At 41.8% G+C, this 19,604-nt stretch overlaps 1 protein-coding gene across 3 annotated transcripts in view; it reads right to left on the reverse strand.

Moving 5' to 3' along the window:
• Positions 1 to 19,604, reverse strand: part of HEATR5B (HEAT repeat containing 5B) — a 95,750-nt gene that overhangs the window by 66,560 nt on the left and 9,586 nt on the right. For all 3 annotated transcript variants that reach the window (XM_074949000.1, XM_074948999.1, XM_074948998.1), the window contains 7 exons: positions 17,370 to 17,519; positions 14,734 to 14,905; positions 12,353 to 12,510; positions 4,768 to 5,017; positions 2,396 to 2,551; positions 767 to 1,017; positions 205 to 316 (listed from right to left, as the gene is read on the reverse strand). In XM_074949000.1, the coding sequence (XP_074805101.1) occupies positions 205 to 316; positions 767 to 1,017; positions 2,396 to 2,551; positions 4,768 to 5,017; positions 12,353 to 12,510; positions 14,734 to 14,905; positions 17,370 to 17,519 (1,249 nt within the window). The remainder of the gene's footprint in view (positions 1 to 204; positions 317 to 766; positions 1,018 to 2,395; positions 2,552 to 4,767; positions 5,018 to 12,352; positions 12,511 to 14,733; positions 14,906 to 17,369; positions 17,520 to 19,604) is intronic.

Genomic DNA, 19,604 nt, shown 5'->3' on the forward strand with positions numbered 1-19,604 from the left:
AAAAGGGATAAATGAACATTTAACTATTGAATTATGAACATGATGCTATACAAACAGAGTAATTTTCCTCCTAGAATAAATAATCTTGTGCTAGATTTTTGATTGCTCCAGTACAAAGTGTATTTACCAAAACAGATACATCAGAAATGCTGGACAAGAATTAAAACAATATAACTAAAATAAAAAGCAACTACTTGTACAAACCTAAAGTCATAAGTGCACCAAGTAAAAGCCACCCAGCTTGAGTGCGCTGTAAGGACAGTCTGCTATTTTGAGCAGCAGTTCGTAACAGATCCTCAGCAATACTGACTACCATCTGCAACAACAGGATAAAGAGTAATGGATTTCAAATAGAAGTTAAATCAGCTAAGGAAGGTGCCACAAAGTAACCTATTACACATGCTCTACTGTATGTTAAAATGTTCTCAAATAAACAAACAATCTTACATTTTGTAAAGACCAGATTACTTTTTAGGCAGGTTATCTACTCTTATGTATGTGCAATGCTTATATAGTCAACTTGTCTGTGTTATCAATTAATTCTTGAAACAGAATTTAATGAAATCACAACGAGAAAACAAAGCTGTGAAACAATAACTAAAAGCACACCAAAAATGACTTTTGTTCTTTATCAGTCATTAGTTAGGTTTCAACGATGTTTTAAGGGTCAGTGTCCCGCAGACAGTTGGAACATTTATTTCTCAGTACAAATATCTTTCACTACAGTACAATTCCAGAGATTAAACGTTCTTCATCATCAACTCACTTTTCCCTTTGCATGAGGAATACCTAAGGGACACTGATGCACTCCACCTAGTAAAGCAGCCATTGCAAAACTGTAGCCACTAACTGCTTCTGGTGAGGTCTTCAGATTGTTGAGCCTTTCAGCGCACCTATCCAGAAATGGAGTCAACTGAAAAGGCAATGCCACAGCTACACAGCGCAAGCACCATGCAGCAGCTAGTCGAGCAGCCATGCTTGGATGAAGAAGAACTGAGGTTACCGTCTCCAGTAGCCCTATGAGAAAAACAATACATGATCATGTAATTAAAGACTATCACAATGTATCTATACAAGGGGCCCAACTGAATGTTGCAGAGGCAGCCTTAATTCTGGTGTTTCCTAACTTTTGAGTGCTTGATTTTACAACCTTAATTTTCTTTTAACATCCTTTTGTGTGTGTTATTTCCTACATGTTTAAAAAATAAACTGAAATAAATTCTATCACATGGCATCATACTGATCCCCAAATAGTTTATCAGGAGGACTGGAACCTTTAGATCCACAGTACAGGCCTCTGACACTCGAACTCAAGGTGACAGAGCATCAGTAGGCTGCCATCCTAAACAGCCACTAGAGGGGGATGAGACACATTTTGCCAGTAGGTTTCACAAATATTTAATGACAACAGAGATACAGCAAGATTCAGAAATCTTGGGATCCATTCCAGGTTCTGGATAGGAATGTGCTCTAGGGGTCATATAGACTTCTACCCCTGTCCCAGTCCTGTCTTCTCCCCTCCCCTAACCACTGGACTCTTCATCCTAGTCTCAAGAGCACCCTCCTCATGTACCCAGGGCCTGTCTCTTCCCCTGGGCTCCTCATCCCAGTCTCCATTCCCAGCCAGCCCTAGTCTCTCTTCCCCCACCATTTCCCAGTTTTTCTGTCACCTGCCAGTCCAAGTCTCCTCCAATAGGCTCCATGTCCCAATCTACTCCCTCCATCACCCCCATGTCCAGCTCTTATCCCCACTGTATTTGAGTCAGGCGTCTTCCTTCTTCTCAGTGCTTGGGTGCCAGCAAGGGGAGCACTGAGAGCACAGGAGTGAGTATCCTTGCCCTTAGTTCCTATGCTCAACGCCACAGTACCCCCTCAGTAGCTAAGAGAAGCAACTGCAGGGGAAATCATGCAAAGCCCCTGCACTGCAGCATGCTCAGTACAGACATTTTTCAGATAATCTACCTGTTGTTAAATGCTAACAACTCTCCACTGAACATGTGCAAGCTGAGATTTTTCAAAGGCTTATAATTTGGCCAAACTTGGGCAGTTTTTCCTGGGAACAGCAAAAGGCACATCCCTGGCACAAAGACAACTCCCTCCCCTTGCTACAAAGCATGGAGGCACCAGAGCTTTTCAACAAAACCACTTTAAGGAATTTTTTTTTTTTTTTTAAACATGAGCAAAACAACTTATTTTCCCTTTTCTCAGCAACAGCTAGGCCATTTTCAATTAACTTTCCTAAAAAATTTCACCCTGAGGAAGATACTCAGGGACACCTTGTTTCTAAAATGGTTATTTATCCGTTATATTTTGCCAGATTTTAACCGTGTTTCATATAACTACTCAAAATGTCTTATGAACTGCTATATAGAGCTGCTGAGCTTCATCCACATACCTATGGAGGGTTCTTGAATGAGTGGAGATGCAGTGGCATTCAGGCTCTGAACCAGGCTACCCAGCTCTTGAAGGGCACACACCATCACATGTTGGCTTGCAGCTACGTCAGCAGCTCCTGATTTATTTTCGCCGTTAGTATCATTCACAACTGCTTCTGCAAAAGAAGAAAAGCAAGTATCTTACTAAACTTTGTCACCTGAATCACACTTGAATACAGATAAGAATCACTACAGAAGCTGGATAGAGACTATTTAGTTTTGGCAACAGCCTTAAAAATGCAAATGCAACCACAAGTTTTCTACCTACAATGACATGGCAAAAAAATCCCCCCAAAATGTAACACCTTTATGGTTATTACCAAAAGCCAAAGTAAATAGTCCAACCAAGCCTCATTTACAATGGATGACAGAAATTATTCTGGATACTAGAATAATAACAAAAGTCATTTAGCTCAGAAATGGAGCAGTTCTAAAATAGCAAAGGTGACTACAGAGAAAATATGGACATGTTATACACACACACACACCCCTATGTACATTTACACACACACACACATATATATAAATTTATTAAAATGTAATCTTAATATATTTATGCAGAGTTTTAGATTTTGTTTCTTTCAAGAATTTGCATGTACGTGTATGTGAGGGGTTGCAAAAATCAGGCTTATAACAAAAAAGAAATCACACCAGTAACTATGGGATAAAAGAAAAAGTCAGTAATGTAATTTGGGGCATTCTGCTCTGTGTGTTTCAGTGAGACATTTCAACTCTTCCTCCTGCATCTTATCTCAGCAGCAGCCCTAGGCTATTCAGGCTAGGCAAAGAAGATATACATTGTGATAAACATAAGAATGGCCATATTTAGGTCTGACAACGATCCATCTAGTCCAGTATCCTGTCTTCCAACAGCGGCTGGTGCCAGACGCTTCCGAGGGAGTGAACAGAACACTTATCGAGTGATCCATCGCCTCATAGACTCTAAGGCCAGAAGGGACCATCATGATCATCTAGTCTGAACTCCTGCACATTGCAGGCCACAGAACCTCCCCCACCCTGTAATAGACCCATAACCTCTGGCTGAGTTCCTGAAGTCCTCAAATCATGATCTAAAGACTTCAAATTACAGAGAATCCTGCATTGACACTAGTTTAAACCTGCAAGTGACCCTTGGCCCATGCTGCAGAGGAAGGAAAAAAGCTCCAGGGTCTCTGCCAATCAGACTCGGGGGGAAATTCCTTCCTGATCCCAGTCATCTAATCCCAGTTTCTAGCTGTCAGAGGTTTAGGGACACCAGAGGGGACACTGACATCTACTCAAATATTGACAGACAACAAATGAGCATGCTCAGAAGTGATTTTTCAGTCACATAACTTCATTTCCATCACATCACAAACCTAACAAAGGGGTGATTACAAAATAAGGAAATGCAAAATCTGGAGTTTCTTTGTTCAGCCATTTTTGGGTTATTGGTGAACAAAAATCAAATGTCTCAAAAATTATGAAAAAATTATTTATTGCTCTTCCAATAATTTAAAATTTCTAAGGGGATTTTCTGCTAACTATGGTGGGGAAGTAACTTCTGAGATGAGACCAATGACAGAAGTATCATCCCCCAAAGGAGAATTTTTCAGACAGCTATGACCGTGAAAAACAGGAAGTCTGATGAAATTCCTGATATAATCTTAACTGTAGTTTTCACTAGGACATTGTACCCTGGAAAAATTATTCTGTGAAAATGTTACTGTGCAGTTCCAGTTTACTGTCTCAATCTCCAGCTCAAATTTTCTCATTTTATAAGTAAAATGATTTATTTTAATTGCCAGCTCTGTAAAACCTTCCATGGGATCTTTGAATCTTTCCTTCTCAGACACAATCACGAATAATTAAAGATTCTGCAAGCCAAGTTATCGCCACATTTATCTTTTGTAACTCCACTGTCTTCAAAATATGCTCTGTAAAATCAAAATAGATTTCAGGAAGAATGCATGGGTTTATTTCAGGGCCTAATATGACCTGTGTGATTAATAGAGGTAATAATGCATAAGAAGGAAAGAACCCAGCTTCATTTTTAGAGACCATAAGACAATTTTCTGGGATAGCACTTTGAAAAAAAAATCTTTTTACTTGTAAACTAGATGACAAATGCCACTCTCCACAATGCCACTTGCGCAGAATCACTCTTCAGAGTAGAACCAAATTTTTAGTATGGATAACTTTAACATTGCAAACTGACATTGCAAACTGACTGAGGAAAAAAAACAGCTGAGTAGTTTAACAGCATGACTGCAGTAATCATTCACTAGTAGAGAAAACACATTATTAAAGTTTTGCTCCACTTGTTTCCTAAATAAAGAAAAAAGTTTCTTACCCACTGCCTTCATTTGTTTACCAATGGCTTGACAAATATCTTTGGCAGCCGCAATCTGTGCTTTCTCCCCTAATAAACTGCCTACGGTTGCTCTCAGGATAAAGGACACACATCTTCGAGAGTATACTGCCTCTACATGAGTCTGAGTTGCACGAGGATGGGACACCAGATCCAGGACATGGGACAAAAACGTAGCAAAATTGCGCTCCAACCACTGTCCGCCTAGCGTTGTAACAAAGACAACATATGCCTGCAAATACAAGATATATATATTCAATGCAAAAGGGAACAAAAGGGTATATTTATTCACGCTAGAAGGCTTTAGGAAGATAAGAGGAAAGTCTAGTCAAAGCAAAAAAACAAAAAGGCACTTTTAGGGTTTTGTGTGTTGCTGGCTTCTTCTTTTTTTTAAAACTCTCAACAATGGCAAGCATGGTGAATGTGTTATAAATCATCTAATCCAGTTAAAAAAAACAACAATACTGAGGACTGATCATTTGGTCAAATGTCTAAAGTTGCTGTGAACTGACCAAACAAAAGAAAAAGCATTCAGTGAAGCCTAATGTTATGCAAGAGAATAGCTGTAATCCAATCACTGCAAATGCCATGTACTTTCACATCACTATGTCCCTTTGGAAGAAACGTTTTAATCATGTAAAATAAGTTGACAATATATTTATATAGGCTTGCCATATGAATGGTACAAAATATATTCAAAGAGTGCTTTTCTCCTTTGTTTTTAAACCAGATTGCCAATGTGTTATATATTTATATAATCAAAAATAAGTATACATGTTTTAAAGCACTGTGTTGTACAGTCATAAAAAAGGTTATGGCTGTTATTCTTCCATCTACCGTGAAACCCCACCACTCCCTAAAAAAGCCTTGGAAAAATGAAGTTTACTTACTTGTAGCTGGAGTTCTTCAAGATAAATTCTGTATATGCACATCCTGGGATGCTCCCACGGGTGCAGCCTGAACAGCAGAATTCTAGCTAGCAGTAGACGTTGGGAGTGCTCACACATCCTCTCCCCTCCTTCAGTGAATGCTCAATGTTCCCGGGTGAGAGTACAAAAGGGGCATGGAGCTCCAGCCATTTAAGTTCCTTCCCCTATGGCCCCAGGCCTTCAGTAAGTAGGACTCCGAGGCAGTGGGAAAAGGTGGACAGGGGGTGTGAATATGCAGAGTCTACCACAAAGAACTTCAGTTACGTGTAAGGAACCTAAATTTCTTCTTCAAGTGTCCTCTGCACATTTTCATTCTTGGGATAGATTAACAAGCAGTAATTCCAGTCCAAGATGTTGGGACCACGAAGTCCTAATTGAACAAGGGCCGTAAAACTGTCTTGCCAAATTTTTTATCAGACCTAGATTCCAAATCTGAAGAGCAGTGTTTAATGAAAGTGTATATAATCTAGTATCTCCATCTTGAGTGTGAGGTTGGGGGAGAGGAGGAGGAGGTGGGGCAGAGTACACTGGTTTATATGAAAATCTGAACCACCTTTGGTAGAAACCTTGGGTGTGTACAAAGAATTACTTTATCTTTATGAAAAACAACACATAATGGATCAGCCATTAGGGTATGCAATTCATTTATTATTACTACCAGCCTCTACATCATTCCTCTCAAAAACAGCAGCCATCTTATGTCTGGCAGAAGTAATAGCTAACAAAAATACTGTCTTAATAGACAGATGGAACAACATACAGCTTCCCACAGGTTCAGAGGGAGGTTTAATCAATTGTGAAAGCATTATGTTTAAATCCCAAAATGGGATAGGATGCCTGATTGGAGGATAGAGATTATTAAGACCTTTTAAGAATCTTGTAATCACATCATGAGTAAAGACCAATTTACTGTCCACAGGATCCTGCTATGCTAACATGGCTGAAAGGTGAACCTTCACTGAAAATAATGAAAGACCTTTTCTCTTAAGATACAATAGATATTCCAATATGTAACTAATAGGTGCTGTAAAGGATCTATATCATACATGGAAACCCACAACAAAAGCCTTTTTCATTTATAACCATCACTTTCTCATCAGGACTCTTTCCTTGAATTTATCCGAACATTTCACACCTCTTCTGTTTTCTAATAATCTCACAGTCTAACTCCCCGTGCTGTTAAATGAAGAGACTGAAGATCCGGGTGACAGACCTTCCCTCATTGTTGTGTCAACAAGTCCGGTGCCAACAGCAGAGGTTTGATTAACGTGAATCAAGTCCAGTTCCCACTGTTGTCTGGCCCAGGCTAGTGCTATTAAAATTACCCTGGCTCTGTCTTGTTTTACTTTATCACTCTTTGAATAAAGGAATTGGGGGAAATGCATATGAGGCCTTGACTCCAACTTATTAGAAACTCACCTGATACTGAGTCCATGGCCATTTGCCCTTGAGAAAAATCTTGCATGCTTGTTGTTGTTTTTGGATACAATAAGGTATATTACAGGCTTCCCCTACAACCTGAAGAGGTGCGTTACTACTTTCCTTTAAAGTTCACTCGTGCACTGGACAGGTCGACCTGCTCAGGTGGTCTAAAAGGGAGTTTTGTTCCCCGATACATGAATCGCTATTGGGTGAACACCTTGTTCTATATATTAATCCCAAAGATGCAATTTGCCCAATTGTAGAGAATGAGCTCCATCTTGTTTGTTTAGCTAATATAATGGTGTCACATTGTATGTTACCTCCTGAACTACTTTGTGTCTGACCTGAGGTAGGGATCATCTGAGAGCCAGCCTGATTGCGCTCAGATAACACGGTGATATGAAGTGTCTTTTCTCCTGGTGACCAGTGCCCCCTGACCACAATACTGTTGTTTAAGTGGGCCCCCCATCCAGAGTAGATGCATTGGAGGTAATTACTACTGATGGCATATAGTGAAACTGAATGGTATACCTTTCATCACATTTAGACTGCATGTCCACCACGTCAGTGCTGCTAACTCCTACGTAGAATTACCAATTTGCAATGTGTATTGTCTATGCCTGGTTTGTAATTTCTCCCTAGCTAGTGCTGCAGACCTCTCATCCAAGGATTAGCATGCGGGGTCTCTGATGTAGCTGATAAGAGACCCATTAAACAGAGAAAAAATAGCACTGGCTGTTGAGGAAACTGCAGTAGGAGATGTAAAGATTATTTTAATTTTATAAACCTTTCTTCTGGAAGAAAGGCTTTTGCTATAACTGAGTCCAATATGATCTCTATGGGAAGGGATCCTTTCAGTTGGATTTAGGAGTGATATTTCCCCAATTTATACATAATTCCAGACTGGAAAAAGTTAAACATATTTGTTTTACATGAAACAGGGTCTCTTCAACAAAACTTTCGACAGGGTCTCAGTCGTTAAGGTAAGGGATATACATAAATCCCTTGCTTTCTCAGATATGCTGCTACTACAGTGACATTTTAAAACACTCTCGGGGCTATAGAAAAACCGAAAGGGAGGACCTTATATGAAAATACTCCTCTCCTACAATGAAACGCAGATATTTCCAGTGAAATGACCGTCCTGAAATGTGGAAATGCACATCTTAAATCCAGAGCTGCAAACCATTCCTGAAGGCACAGAGAACAGATTATAGAAGTTAGACATAACATGCAGAAACTAGACTCTTTAATAGGAACAACCTCCTCTCTGAGCAAACCCAAATGAACCAGGTCCTTCATTGAGGACAGAACAGGAGAGAGGTGTTAGGAAATAGATATTCAGGCCTGTCTGTAAAGGCCTATACTCTAATTGAGGTGTATTCTTATCACTTAGCCAGTTATAGAGGTATAAAAGAAAGAATCAAAATCACTGTCTGCCGGTGTAAGGGCCTTCTCTTATTGTGACAGTCTGAAGCCCTGTTCTTAGGCTAAGGCCTTTGGCTTTGGCAGGCATAAGCTGGGAAGCGAACGGTCACATCCTCACATTCCAAACTAGTCACATTGAAATAAGGTGCTATTGGGTTGTTAGGAATACAATCCCGTCCTGATAATGCCTATCGCCTCCAGAGAAATGGAAATGCCTAGAAGATGTAAAAGGAAACTTAGTTTGATAGCATCCTGTCTGACAAGAACTCACTGATCAATAGATGTACTTGTGAAATCCTCACTTCTGTATTGTTTTGTCATTATAGTTCCCACTTTGCTATTGTTTATTTGCATGGTCTCTGTCTGGTTCTGTGATTGTTTCTGTCTGCTGTATAATTAATTTTGCTGGGTGTAAACTAATTAAGGTGGTGGGATATACTTGGTTAAATAATGTTACAATATGTTAGGATTGGTTAGTTAAATTTCAGTAAAATGATAGGTTAAGGTATAACTAAGCAGAATTCAAGTTTTACTATATAGTCTGCAGTCAATCAGGAAGTAAGGGGGGGAAATGGGAACAGGGATTGGGAGTGGGAAATTGGAATCATGTTTTGCTAAGGGGGGAAATGGGAACAGGGACACAGGTAAGGCTCTGTGGTGTCAGAGCTGGGAAGGAGGACACTAAGGAAGGAAACTGGAATCATGCTTGCTGGAAGTTCACCCCAATAAACATCGAATTGTTTGCACCTTTGGACTTCGGGTATTGTTGCTCTCTGTTCATGCGAGAAGGACTAGGGAAATAAGCGGGTGAAGGAATAAGCCCCCTAATAAGAGGGGTTGGTGGAAGAAAGGGATTTGAACTGTACCAAATAACCACATTCAATAATCTCTAGAATCCAGCTGCCCAATGTTATTAATTCCCACTGCTGGTAAAAATGGGACAGGTGGTTCCCCAAACAGAGGATAACAGAATGTAACAAGGCTTACTTGTAACTTTTTGTCAACTCTGTGATCTTGGAGGAACTGCAGAAGACAACGATGTTGAAGATTGCCTTTCTTATTGTGATACTTAAATGACCTCTTTTTGTTTTGCTGTTGTTGTTGAGAGGAATGATGTTGAGGTTGGTAATAATAATTCTTCCTCTGATAGGAGTAAGGAACCAACAACGAAGAAAGCGGATATTGTCTCTGGTATAGGAAAAATGGAACTGCAGATGATCTTGTTGTATTAAACTCCAAAGGTCTAACTGTAGATCTGTTATTCTTCATTTTCCCTAGCAAGTCATCTGACTGTGCACTAAGCAAGCCATCTTCAAAGGGAAGATCCTCAAATCTCATCCTTGTCTTCTGAGAAAGACGCACTAATCTAACCCAAGTATGTTTTCTTAATGCAACAGCTGAAGCCATTGCTCTAGCTGATGCATCTAAAGAGTCAAATGCTGCTCTAAATGAATATTTAGCCACATGTTGCCCTTCTACTAAAAAAGCGTTTGTTAATCTTTTATGCTCCTCTGGTAGTGCATTCAGGAATGTCAAAGTTTCCCCATAAATGATATTGATATCTAGCCATGACAGCTTCATAATTTACTACTCACAAACGTAAAGGAGCTGAAGAAGATATTGTCCTCCCAGACACATCCAGTCTTTTCCCTTCTCTATCAGCAGAGTGAACTTGTGTACCCTTCGACATGAGTACTGCAGCCTCTACTAACAAATTAGAAGAGGAATGAGAATGGAACAAAGCAAGACCTTCCTGAGGGAATTGGTACAATTTGTCAGTCTTTTAGCAAAGAAGGAGCCTCAGGTGTCAGGAGAAATGGAAAAATCCTGACTTCTTCAACTCTCCATCTCGTCCCTGCAGAAACATCCAATTGAATTGGTGCCAAGAAAATGTCCAGGTCCTGCTCAATTGCAACACAAGGATTAATCGCTGACGGAGTCAGAGGTGGACCCAATCAATGTACCCGCACCATTACTATTTGTTGTGGTGCTGTGTTAAGATCCTTAATCTTTCCCTCAAACCACTGCTTCCTTAGCTTTAATTTATGAAACTGGCTCATTTGGAGCCAACAGAATTGGATCTGAAGAAAAACATCTCCTGATTCTACCACAAGAATCTTTACACACAGTAGGTTCCCTGAAGACCCTCTTGCAGACTGGCTCTTTTCAAACAGGCTGGCACCAGCGAGGATAGAGCATTCATGCTCCCCGTAATGTCTGAGTCCTTTTCTTGTGGATTGGCTCTGAAAACACAGAGGCTGACACCGGAGTAGGAGAGGCTTCCCTCTTCAGATCCTTCCTGTTTCCGGCTCCTTCAGTGCTGAGTTCTGAGGAGGCAGCTTTATCTTTCTTCCTTGCAGATTCGCTCAAGGCCTAAACTGGTCTCTGCGATGAACCTTGCATTTGCTTGGTTTCGGATGGTTTTGCTGACAAAGCTTCTCATAGTAAAATTCCTCAAAGGCTGTTTTGACTCTCTCTTTTTTGCTCACGGTTGCAAAATGTTGAGCAAATCGAGCATTCCAATGGGGAGTGTCCCTCATTCCAACATGCCAGACATCTGGCATGTGCGTCAGACGCTGGAAACACAGTCAGACATGATATGCACCTTTGAATCTCTGGGGGTTTTAGTCTTTGGTTCCACCCCCTTTGCACCAAAAAACTTATAACTAACTTACTCTATGATACTAATACCAAAACTATTAATTACTAGACTAACTAGATCAAACTAGCTACAGATTTAGGAACACCTTGGAGCAGTTCCTAATCCATGCAGCTGGTGATGGCTAGATGGAACTGAACCAGCTGGAGAGCCACCCCCCTTTTATGCCCTCACCCTGGAACGTTCACTGTTCACTGAGCAGGGAGGCATATGAACACTCCAACAGCTACTGCTCGCTAGAATTCCATAACTCAGGCTGCACTGGTCGGAGCATTCAAAGAGTTGGAATATGCAGAGGACCCTTGGAGAAAAACAAATGAGTCTTGCGTTGCACACTGAGCCTCAATAGATCCGGGCTCTAGTAAGCGGACTACAGGAGGAAGTGTATGTCAGAGTTGGGGACCCATATGGATGCCCAGCTCTATTTGCTTTAAACCAGGTGTCTGGGACCTTGAGTACCTCAGCAGATCTCAGCTGCTACAGTAACATGAGGGAATAGAGATGGTCTAGCAGGGTTGCCAGGATCCAAACGATTTAGGGCTGCAAACTTTATCCAGAAAACCAATTGGTAGCCAATGCAGATCACAGAGAACAGTAGTAATGCTCTCTCTAGAGGAAATACAAGAGAAGTTGCATTCTGAATCATCCATTTTTTAAATGGTTTTAAGGAGTACCCTTAGCACACTGTGATTGGATGATATTTTTATATATTTTTATATATACATATATCCAGTATACATGGCAAACTCTAATCTGTAGTTGTCATATTCTCTAATTTAAAAAATAAATAAATAAATAAAAAAGCAAGCTTTCAAAAGTCAGCCAGTACTACTAGCTAAAAAATAATAGTAATGTTTATGTAGTGCATGGAACTAATGTAATTCTCTCTGGTGAACAACAGGCAAGTCAACTTGAATTCATATATAAGTTTATACAAATTGCCAAATTAAGAAAGTGCATTACACATTTATGCAATCCTACTGTTTTGGGACAAATACAAGAACAATAACTTAATAAGCCTATATAGTCACATTTTTCCCCAAACAGGGCTAATAGCTCCAGGGTATATATTGTTACTACATTTTCAGAAAACATGAGAGGAAAAAAACTTCTAACAGTTATCACAAACCTGTGTGACACCAACTCGCACTTCCCGATTGACAGACCCTCCTACTTTCAACATCTCACCACCACTTTTTAGGAATCCTGACCCTCCTCGAAGAAACCCTGTGGCCATAAGTTCTAAGACTTCCTCCAGTGTAGCCCGCTTCACATTCTGACGCATCACTTTTGGAAAGACAACAGTAATCATTTAATTATACACTTTTTAAAACAAGACAATTTAGCCATCTTAAGATCCACCATTAAATATTCACATCACTCCTGCCACCATGAATCCAGTTTAAAATCCTTATTTTTTTTTTTTTTTTTTTTTTTACATTTTTATTATTTTGAATTCTCAGTGGAAGACTCCCACCTGTGCTCTTCACCAAGACGCTCACACCGCTGCCATAGCAAAAGCAAAATAAAACTATGAGGATCAAACCATTCCAATTTGTCTCAAACTACTGCTGCCAGCATCAATATACAAAAGTACAGGTCTATGCCCAGATGTGCAAATTCTCAAAGGGAGAGGGAAACACAGTAGAAATGAAGGGAGATGCCCAAGTCTAGCCTCTTGTTTCCCCACGGTAACACGGTTTGGGGGAAAAGAAGCACTCTGCATTTCTCCCTAGCAATTTCTGTGGTCAGGTTGAAGGAACAAACCTGATATTTGCAGAGGGTGCCACATTCAGTACTTCTCAGCCATATAACGTAAGTTCATAAATAAAGCTTTATTTTAAAAATAATAGAATCCTCCCCCATTTGAAAGTGTTTATGTTTCAGGTTTATGTGTGTGGTGATGGTGGGGGTTGAGGAAGTAAGTAAGAGAAAATAAAATAATATATACAGACCTAATTCTAACCTTCAATACTGAGAGATATGCATCACTATAAATTCACACATTTTAAATTACTCATGACTGTCTTTTCACATGCATGCACAATAGCAGCTTTTTCTTACATAAGGCAACATACCAGTGCACATATGAAAGATCAAAATCTGGTTCTCAAGTCTTGTCTACACGAGGAATTTTTTGGACCCATAATTTCCACCTACACTAGAAATTTTTTGGACCCACCTGTGGTAGTGCCAGCGGAGGCTTTAGCATAGACAAGGCTCAGGTGTTTTGACTGCCATGGTTAGATCACACAACTGCAAAAATGCCTAAGCCAGTCTGACCCTTGCCTACATTACATCTTCCATGAGTGCTACGGCTGTGGAGCTATGCCCCTTTGAGAATGATGAAGCCAATAAATCTGACCATAGACAGAGCTTGAATGTGCGATTTCAAGCTTTTTTTTCTTTTTTTCTTTTTTTAAAGGTAACAAAAAGAGCATTTTAGATCTCATTATTCTGACATTGTTAAACTAGGTAAAAAGAAAAGGAGTACTTGTGGCACCTCAGAGACTAACAAATTGATTTGAGCATAAGCTTTCGTGAGCTACAGCTCACTTCATCGGATCCTTTTCTTTTTGTGAATATAGACTAACACGGCTGCTACTCTGAAACCTTAAACTAGGTATTTACTCTTCTACATATTTATCGCAATATCTGTCTACAAGGGGCAGAGGATGACATAGGGGGGTATTCCAGCAACTACACATTTTACAAGGTGGATCAGGCTACAGTTGTGATGGGTAAGGCTATGATTTAGTCACAGGTATTTTTAGTAAAAGTCATGGACAGGTCACGGGCAATAAACAAAAATGCACGGCCCATGACCTGTCCATGACTTTTACGAAAAATACCTGTGATTAAATCTTGGGGGAGAGGGTGGGGCGGCGCTGGAAGGCCGCAGCTGACGGGTGAGTCCAGGACACGGCTGGGGGGCCATCCAGGGCCAGTGGCACCAGATGCCAGGGGCCGCAGACCACCGCTGCTCCGGCCAGCTGCCCGGAGACCGCTGCCTGGGGCCGCAGACTGCAGCTGCTCCAGCCGCCCCGGGACCACTGCCGGTGGCCACCTGAGCAGCTGACCCCAGAGCCAGCTGCTTGGGCAGCTGTGGGGTCAGCCACACTGGCCCCTGTAGAAGTCATAGAGGTTGCGGAAGGTCATGGAATCCATGACTTCTGAGACCTCCGTGACAGATAGGGAGCTCTAGTGATGGGTGGGAATAAGTTGGAGATCTGCATGTATAACGCTAGTCTTGAGGAATCATAGTTGAGATCTTAGCTATTGTGCTTTTGTTCACAGTTTTGTTTTCATGTTTTATGCCAGGTGAATTACCTTTTTGTAAGTTAAAACTAAACTACTGCCTTTATCTCCTTATGGGAATTTAATAGGAAATCCACAGACTTCACTCATTTTAGTTTATTCATTTTAAAATTTAAGTCTACCAAAAAACAACAAACCATCCATGAACTGAAACAACACCACACCATGCCATGCGCTCATATAATGCAATACCTGTTGCTTGTTTTGGTATCAACGCTGTAGCCATGACCGTCCCCAAAAGATTCGACACTGCAACTCGTACACCATAATTTGAGTTTTCCAGAGCTTTGAAGCAGAGCGTTGCTACGTTTTCTAGCTCTGCAGTCCACATAAATACAGCTTCATTCTGTAGTTCCAGCAGGCACTGTAGGAAAATAAGAATAATAGAGTACTACTACAACCTACTTTTCCCTTCTGTCATTAAGCCTAAGCATTAGGTTTATTTGGCAGACATGTTAACACTAACCACTTCTGATTAGCTTTTTGTTTTTCTCTCTCCCATTAAACCCCAGATAACTTGGCTGGAGTAACCACTGAAGAAAAACCATGGGATTATGCAAAAACTTCAAAAGCATGGCACCTCTTTTGTTTTAATATACTCAACTAGCCATAGGCGCTGACTCCGTGCGTGCTCCAGGGCTGGAGCACCCAAAGGGAAAAATTGGTGGGTGCTCTGCACCCACCGGCAGCCAAGCTCCCCTCCCCACCCCGCCCTCCTGCCCCAGCTCACCTCCGCCTCCTCCCCGGAGCTCGCCGTCCCTGCTTCTCCTCCCAGCACTTGCCACCGCAAACCAGTTGTTTCGTGGCGTAACAAGCTGCGGGAGGGAGGGGGGAAGAGCAGGAACGTGGCACACTCAGGAGAGGAGGCAGGGAAGAGGCAGGGCCAGGGCAGGGATTTGGGGAAGGAGTTGGAATGGGGGCGGGGCAGGGGCAGAGTCGGTGCGGCACGAGCACCCACCAGCTCCAAGAGAAGTTGGCGCCTATGCAACTAGCCTTGAAATATCTGAAGTAAACCACACTTTCAGCCTCCTTTGTGTACAAGGCTGTAAGGGACACCTAAGAGATGAAGACAGATCCAAGAGTCAAAGGACCTCTGATACTGTAAACTGAGCAGAATGTGCTAGTCATAGCTGACAGAGACCTTCCGGAAAGAAATATTATCCTATTCTACATGTCAAAATCCATAATGTGTACAGTCTCCCCAGTCTAGTGAGATTTAACATCTCAGACTGACTTCTTGCTGAGAATTTGTGTAACTCTCCACCTCATCCATATTCTCCACCAGTCTGTGGGCAAAGCTTGGACTAGTTCTTTTTGTGTGTTTTCATTGTTGATTTGGAGTAATTTTGTCAAACAAAGTAGTCTAGTGAAAAATTAATATACTGCATGTTAAATATCTGGCTTTAACAAGTATTGTACAATTGTAGGAATGGTCCTTGTCTGAGGATTGCCATAAAATCTAGAACTCCAAACATACATATGTGATGAAGTTTGGATGTTGAAATGTGCGAAAGTTAAACTGAAGTTTAATTTCTTATCTCCAACTTGGCTTTAGAGAGCAGAACAAAGACCTAGTAGATCATCAGCTTCATCTACCTGCCTGTGCAGCATTATTCCCTATAATACATCTTTAGTGCCTTGTTTAAATGACTAAAACTGGAAAGACTAGCTTTTGAGGAAAGATTAAAAGAATTATTCATAAATAGGGTATCTTAACCAAGCAACAATGAAAAAGGGACCTGAAAACAATCAAGAAATATTTGTAGGATGTAAACATCAGAGGACAGGAATTTAAGATGGAACAAAAGTATAAAGAAAGATAAAATTAAAAAAAAAATGTAGCTGAATATCAGGAACTATAAGAAAAAAACTTAACATGTTGATCTATTAAAAAGTGGAATTGTCTCTTAAGGGAAGAGGTAGAAGGCCAATTACTTGGAACATTTAAAGCTAGACTGGACAAGGCACTAAGAAGCGTACTGTAGAGATCAATTCTGCATGTGTAATTCCTATAACTCCGGGATTTAAAAAAAAAAAAAAAAAAAAAAAAGCTTTCCCCCCCAGCACCACTAATTATTTACCGCTAAACAAAAAAATAAAGTGGATTGTTACTCATCACATTAATTACAATCTAACTGAAACACACAAACATCAGAGTTTATGGAAGTACAGAAAAGGCACCATGGCACAGTGAACAAATATTCCTCACGACACCAACCTCCTTATTCAGGGGTGAAAGTAATATAAAAGACATACTATTACGGGGGCCCAGCTCCGGGCCCCTGCAAGGGGTGGGGCCTCAGATGGAAGGGGCGGGGCTGCAGGTCAGCCTCCCCAAGCCAGCCTTTCCACACTGCCCGGCACACACCACTTGGGGCTCTGGAGGCAATTTAAAGGGCCTGGGGCTCCGACCACTGTGGTTGGGAGCCCCAGCCCCTTTTAAATCGCCGGGCCCCGTGGCAGCTGCGCCTCCAAAAGGGCAGCAATGTTAAAGCACTGCCGCAGCAGCACTTTAACGTCGTCTGTGTACGGGCCAGTACCGGTGGCCACTTCTTACCAGTACACCGTACCAGCCCACTTTCATCTCTGTCCTTATTCCTGCAGACTGAAAATCATCAGTATAAATTCAAAAGCAAACTTTGCCATTTTCCCTATAACTCACTTTGTTGCTATCAATTTTGTATTCAAATAGCACCTAGTGCTATGATTTCAGAAATGTACCACACTATACAATAAAAAGAACAGGCAGCAAGCCCAACTATAAAGAACTTAGCATCCAGAACACAAAGAATACTGGATTTTTAAACCTTATAAAAAAATTTACCTACCTTAGCTACTGCACATCGTACAGCCATAGATCTATCCGTCAGCAGAGATCGTGCATTCTTATAAATATCACGGTGGCATGAAGCTGCTGCACCACCCAATCCATTTAGAACTTTCTGTAAACTCATTAATATTTCACTTCGGCCCTGAGACTGCATACGTGAAAAGAAAGCAAAAGGGTAAAAAAAAAAAAAAAAAAAATTCACAATCAACAGCTCTTCACAGTTATTTGTACCCCAAATATCAGCTCTATAGTTGTATCACCTTCTCTTTTTGTAACTGTACATATTGGTGTGCATAGATGATACAAACTCATCAATTCAATAAAACCGCTTAAGATAGCTAGAGGCTGAACAAATAACATGAAATTCTTGTGTAGTGTTCACGTAGTAGCAAATGCTACATTTAAATATGTAAAATGGTCTCAGTTGTTATAGGCCATATGGCACATGTATATGCTCGAAGTATAGGGAGAGCCCCCTGTCCTTCCTGGCTGGTGTAGCGAGAGCTCCCTCTGCTGTTTCAATCTACTTCAAGTACTAGGTACACCTCTACCGTGATATAACGCGGTCCTCGGGAGCCAAAAAATCTTACCGTCTTATAGGTAAGACCGCGTTATATCGGGGTAGGGAGAGGAACCGCTCCCCGCCCCAGCTCACCTCTGCTCTAACTCTGCCTCCTTACCTGAGCGCGCCACCGCCACTCCGCTTTTCCCCGCCCCCCCCGGTCCCTCCGTCCCTTCCTTCCAGGCTTGCCGCGCCAATCAGCTGTTTGGTGCGGGAAGCCTGGAAGGAAGGAAGGAAGGAAGGAAGGAAGGAAGGAAGGAAGGAAGGAAGGAAGGAAGGAAGAGGGGGGAGAAAAAGCAGAGCGGTGGTGGCACGCTCAGGGGAGGAGGTGGAGGTGAGCTGGGGTGGGGAGCGGTTCCTCTGCGCCTCCCCTGCCACTTGCTGCAGCCCCCCAGTCCCAGCTCGCCTCCGCCTCCTCCCACGAGCGCGCTGCAGCTCGTGTGAGCCTGGGAGGGAGGAGAAGCAGAGCTGCGGTGCGCTCGTGGGAGGAGGCGGAGGCAAGCTGGGGCCGGGGGGCCGCAGCAAGTAAGGGGCGGGGCGCAGAGGAACCGCTTGCGGTAACATGAATTCGGATATAACGAGGTAAAGCAGCCCCACTCCCCGGAGCGCTGCTTTACCGCATTATATCTGAATTCGCGTTATATCGGATCACATTATATCAGGGTAGAGGTGTATATGTATAGTAATAAACATATGCATTAAAGTGCACTTTCAATCAGGGGTGCTGGAACAATTTGTAAAATGGGGGTGCTGAGAACCATTGAACCAAATTGTAAGCCCTGTGTATGATGGAAACCACCTCAAGCCAAAGGGTTCTGCAGCACCCCCCACAGCCCTAGTTCCAGCATCTATGCTTTCAATATGAAACAGGAATAGAAAATAGTACATATGTAGACGCTGCTATTCTAATTGTGAAATCTTAATGTTGCATTCAATCTTCTAGTTTAATTTTTTGCATTTTATTTCTCAGCTATATTAACAAGGAAAAAAAATGGGGGGGAAAAAATCTAGAACTATTTGGTTTACATAGTTCATAAGCTCCATCTGCAAAGCTTTCAACCAGCCAATCGGGGCAGCTCTACCAATTTTGCCGCCCCAAGCAGTTGCCACCGAATTGCCGCCACCACAACAGCGGTGGAGCTGCTGCCGAAATGCCAGCGCGGGACACAGACTGCTGCCCCACTCTGAATGTCGCCCCAAGCACCTGCAGCTGATACACATTTAACTAGCTGCACACACATGCATCTTTTCTTAAGTGTGTAATTTTGTACTTGGCACATTCAGTATCCAAACTTCAGTCTATGATAACTGTGACATCAAAATTGTTTTATTTATTTATTTATTTTTGGAGTCTAGCAAAATTACTATTCCTCAATGAGAGCATGGAATGTTTCACTTAGACTGTAAGCTCTTTGGGGCAGAGACCTAAGTTCCCTGTAAGCTGCATGACCATGCAGCAGCCTATTTACCACTGCGCAGGCACCCAGGGAACCTGCCTGGGAACCTGCTGGGGGAGGGGCGCACCTCCCCTGGCCTCTACCTAGCCCGGGCCCCAACCTGTGATGTGTCACACATCACCTTCATATTGGTGCACATAACAAAATTCATACCGCACATGGGTGGGAAAAATTAAAGGGAACACTGACAGAGACTATTTTGTTCTGTGTTTTT

The sequence above is a fragment of the Natator depressus genome, chromosome 3 (assembly GCF_965152275.1).
Source record: "Natator depressus isolate rNatDep1 chromosome 3, rNatDep2.hap1, whole genome shotgun sequence".
NCBI classification, from domain to species: domain Eukaryota; kingdom Metazoa; phylum Chordata; order Testudines; family Cheloniidae; genus Natator; species Natator depressus.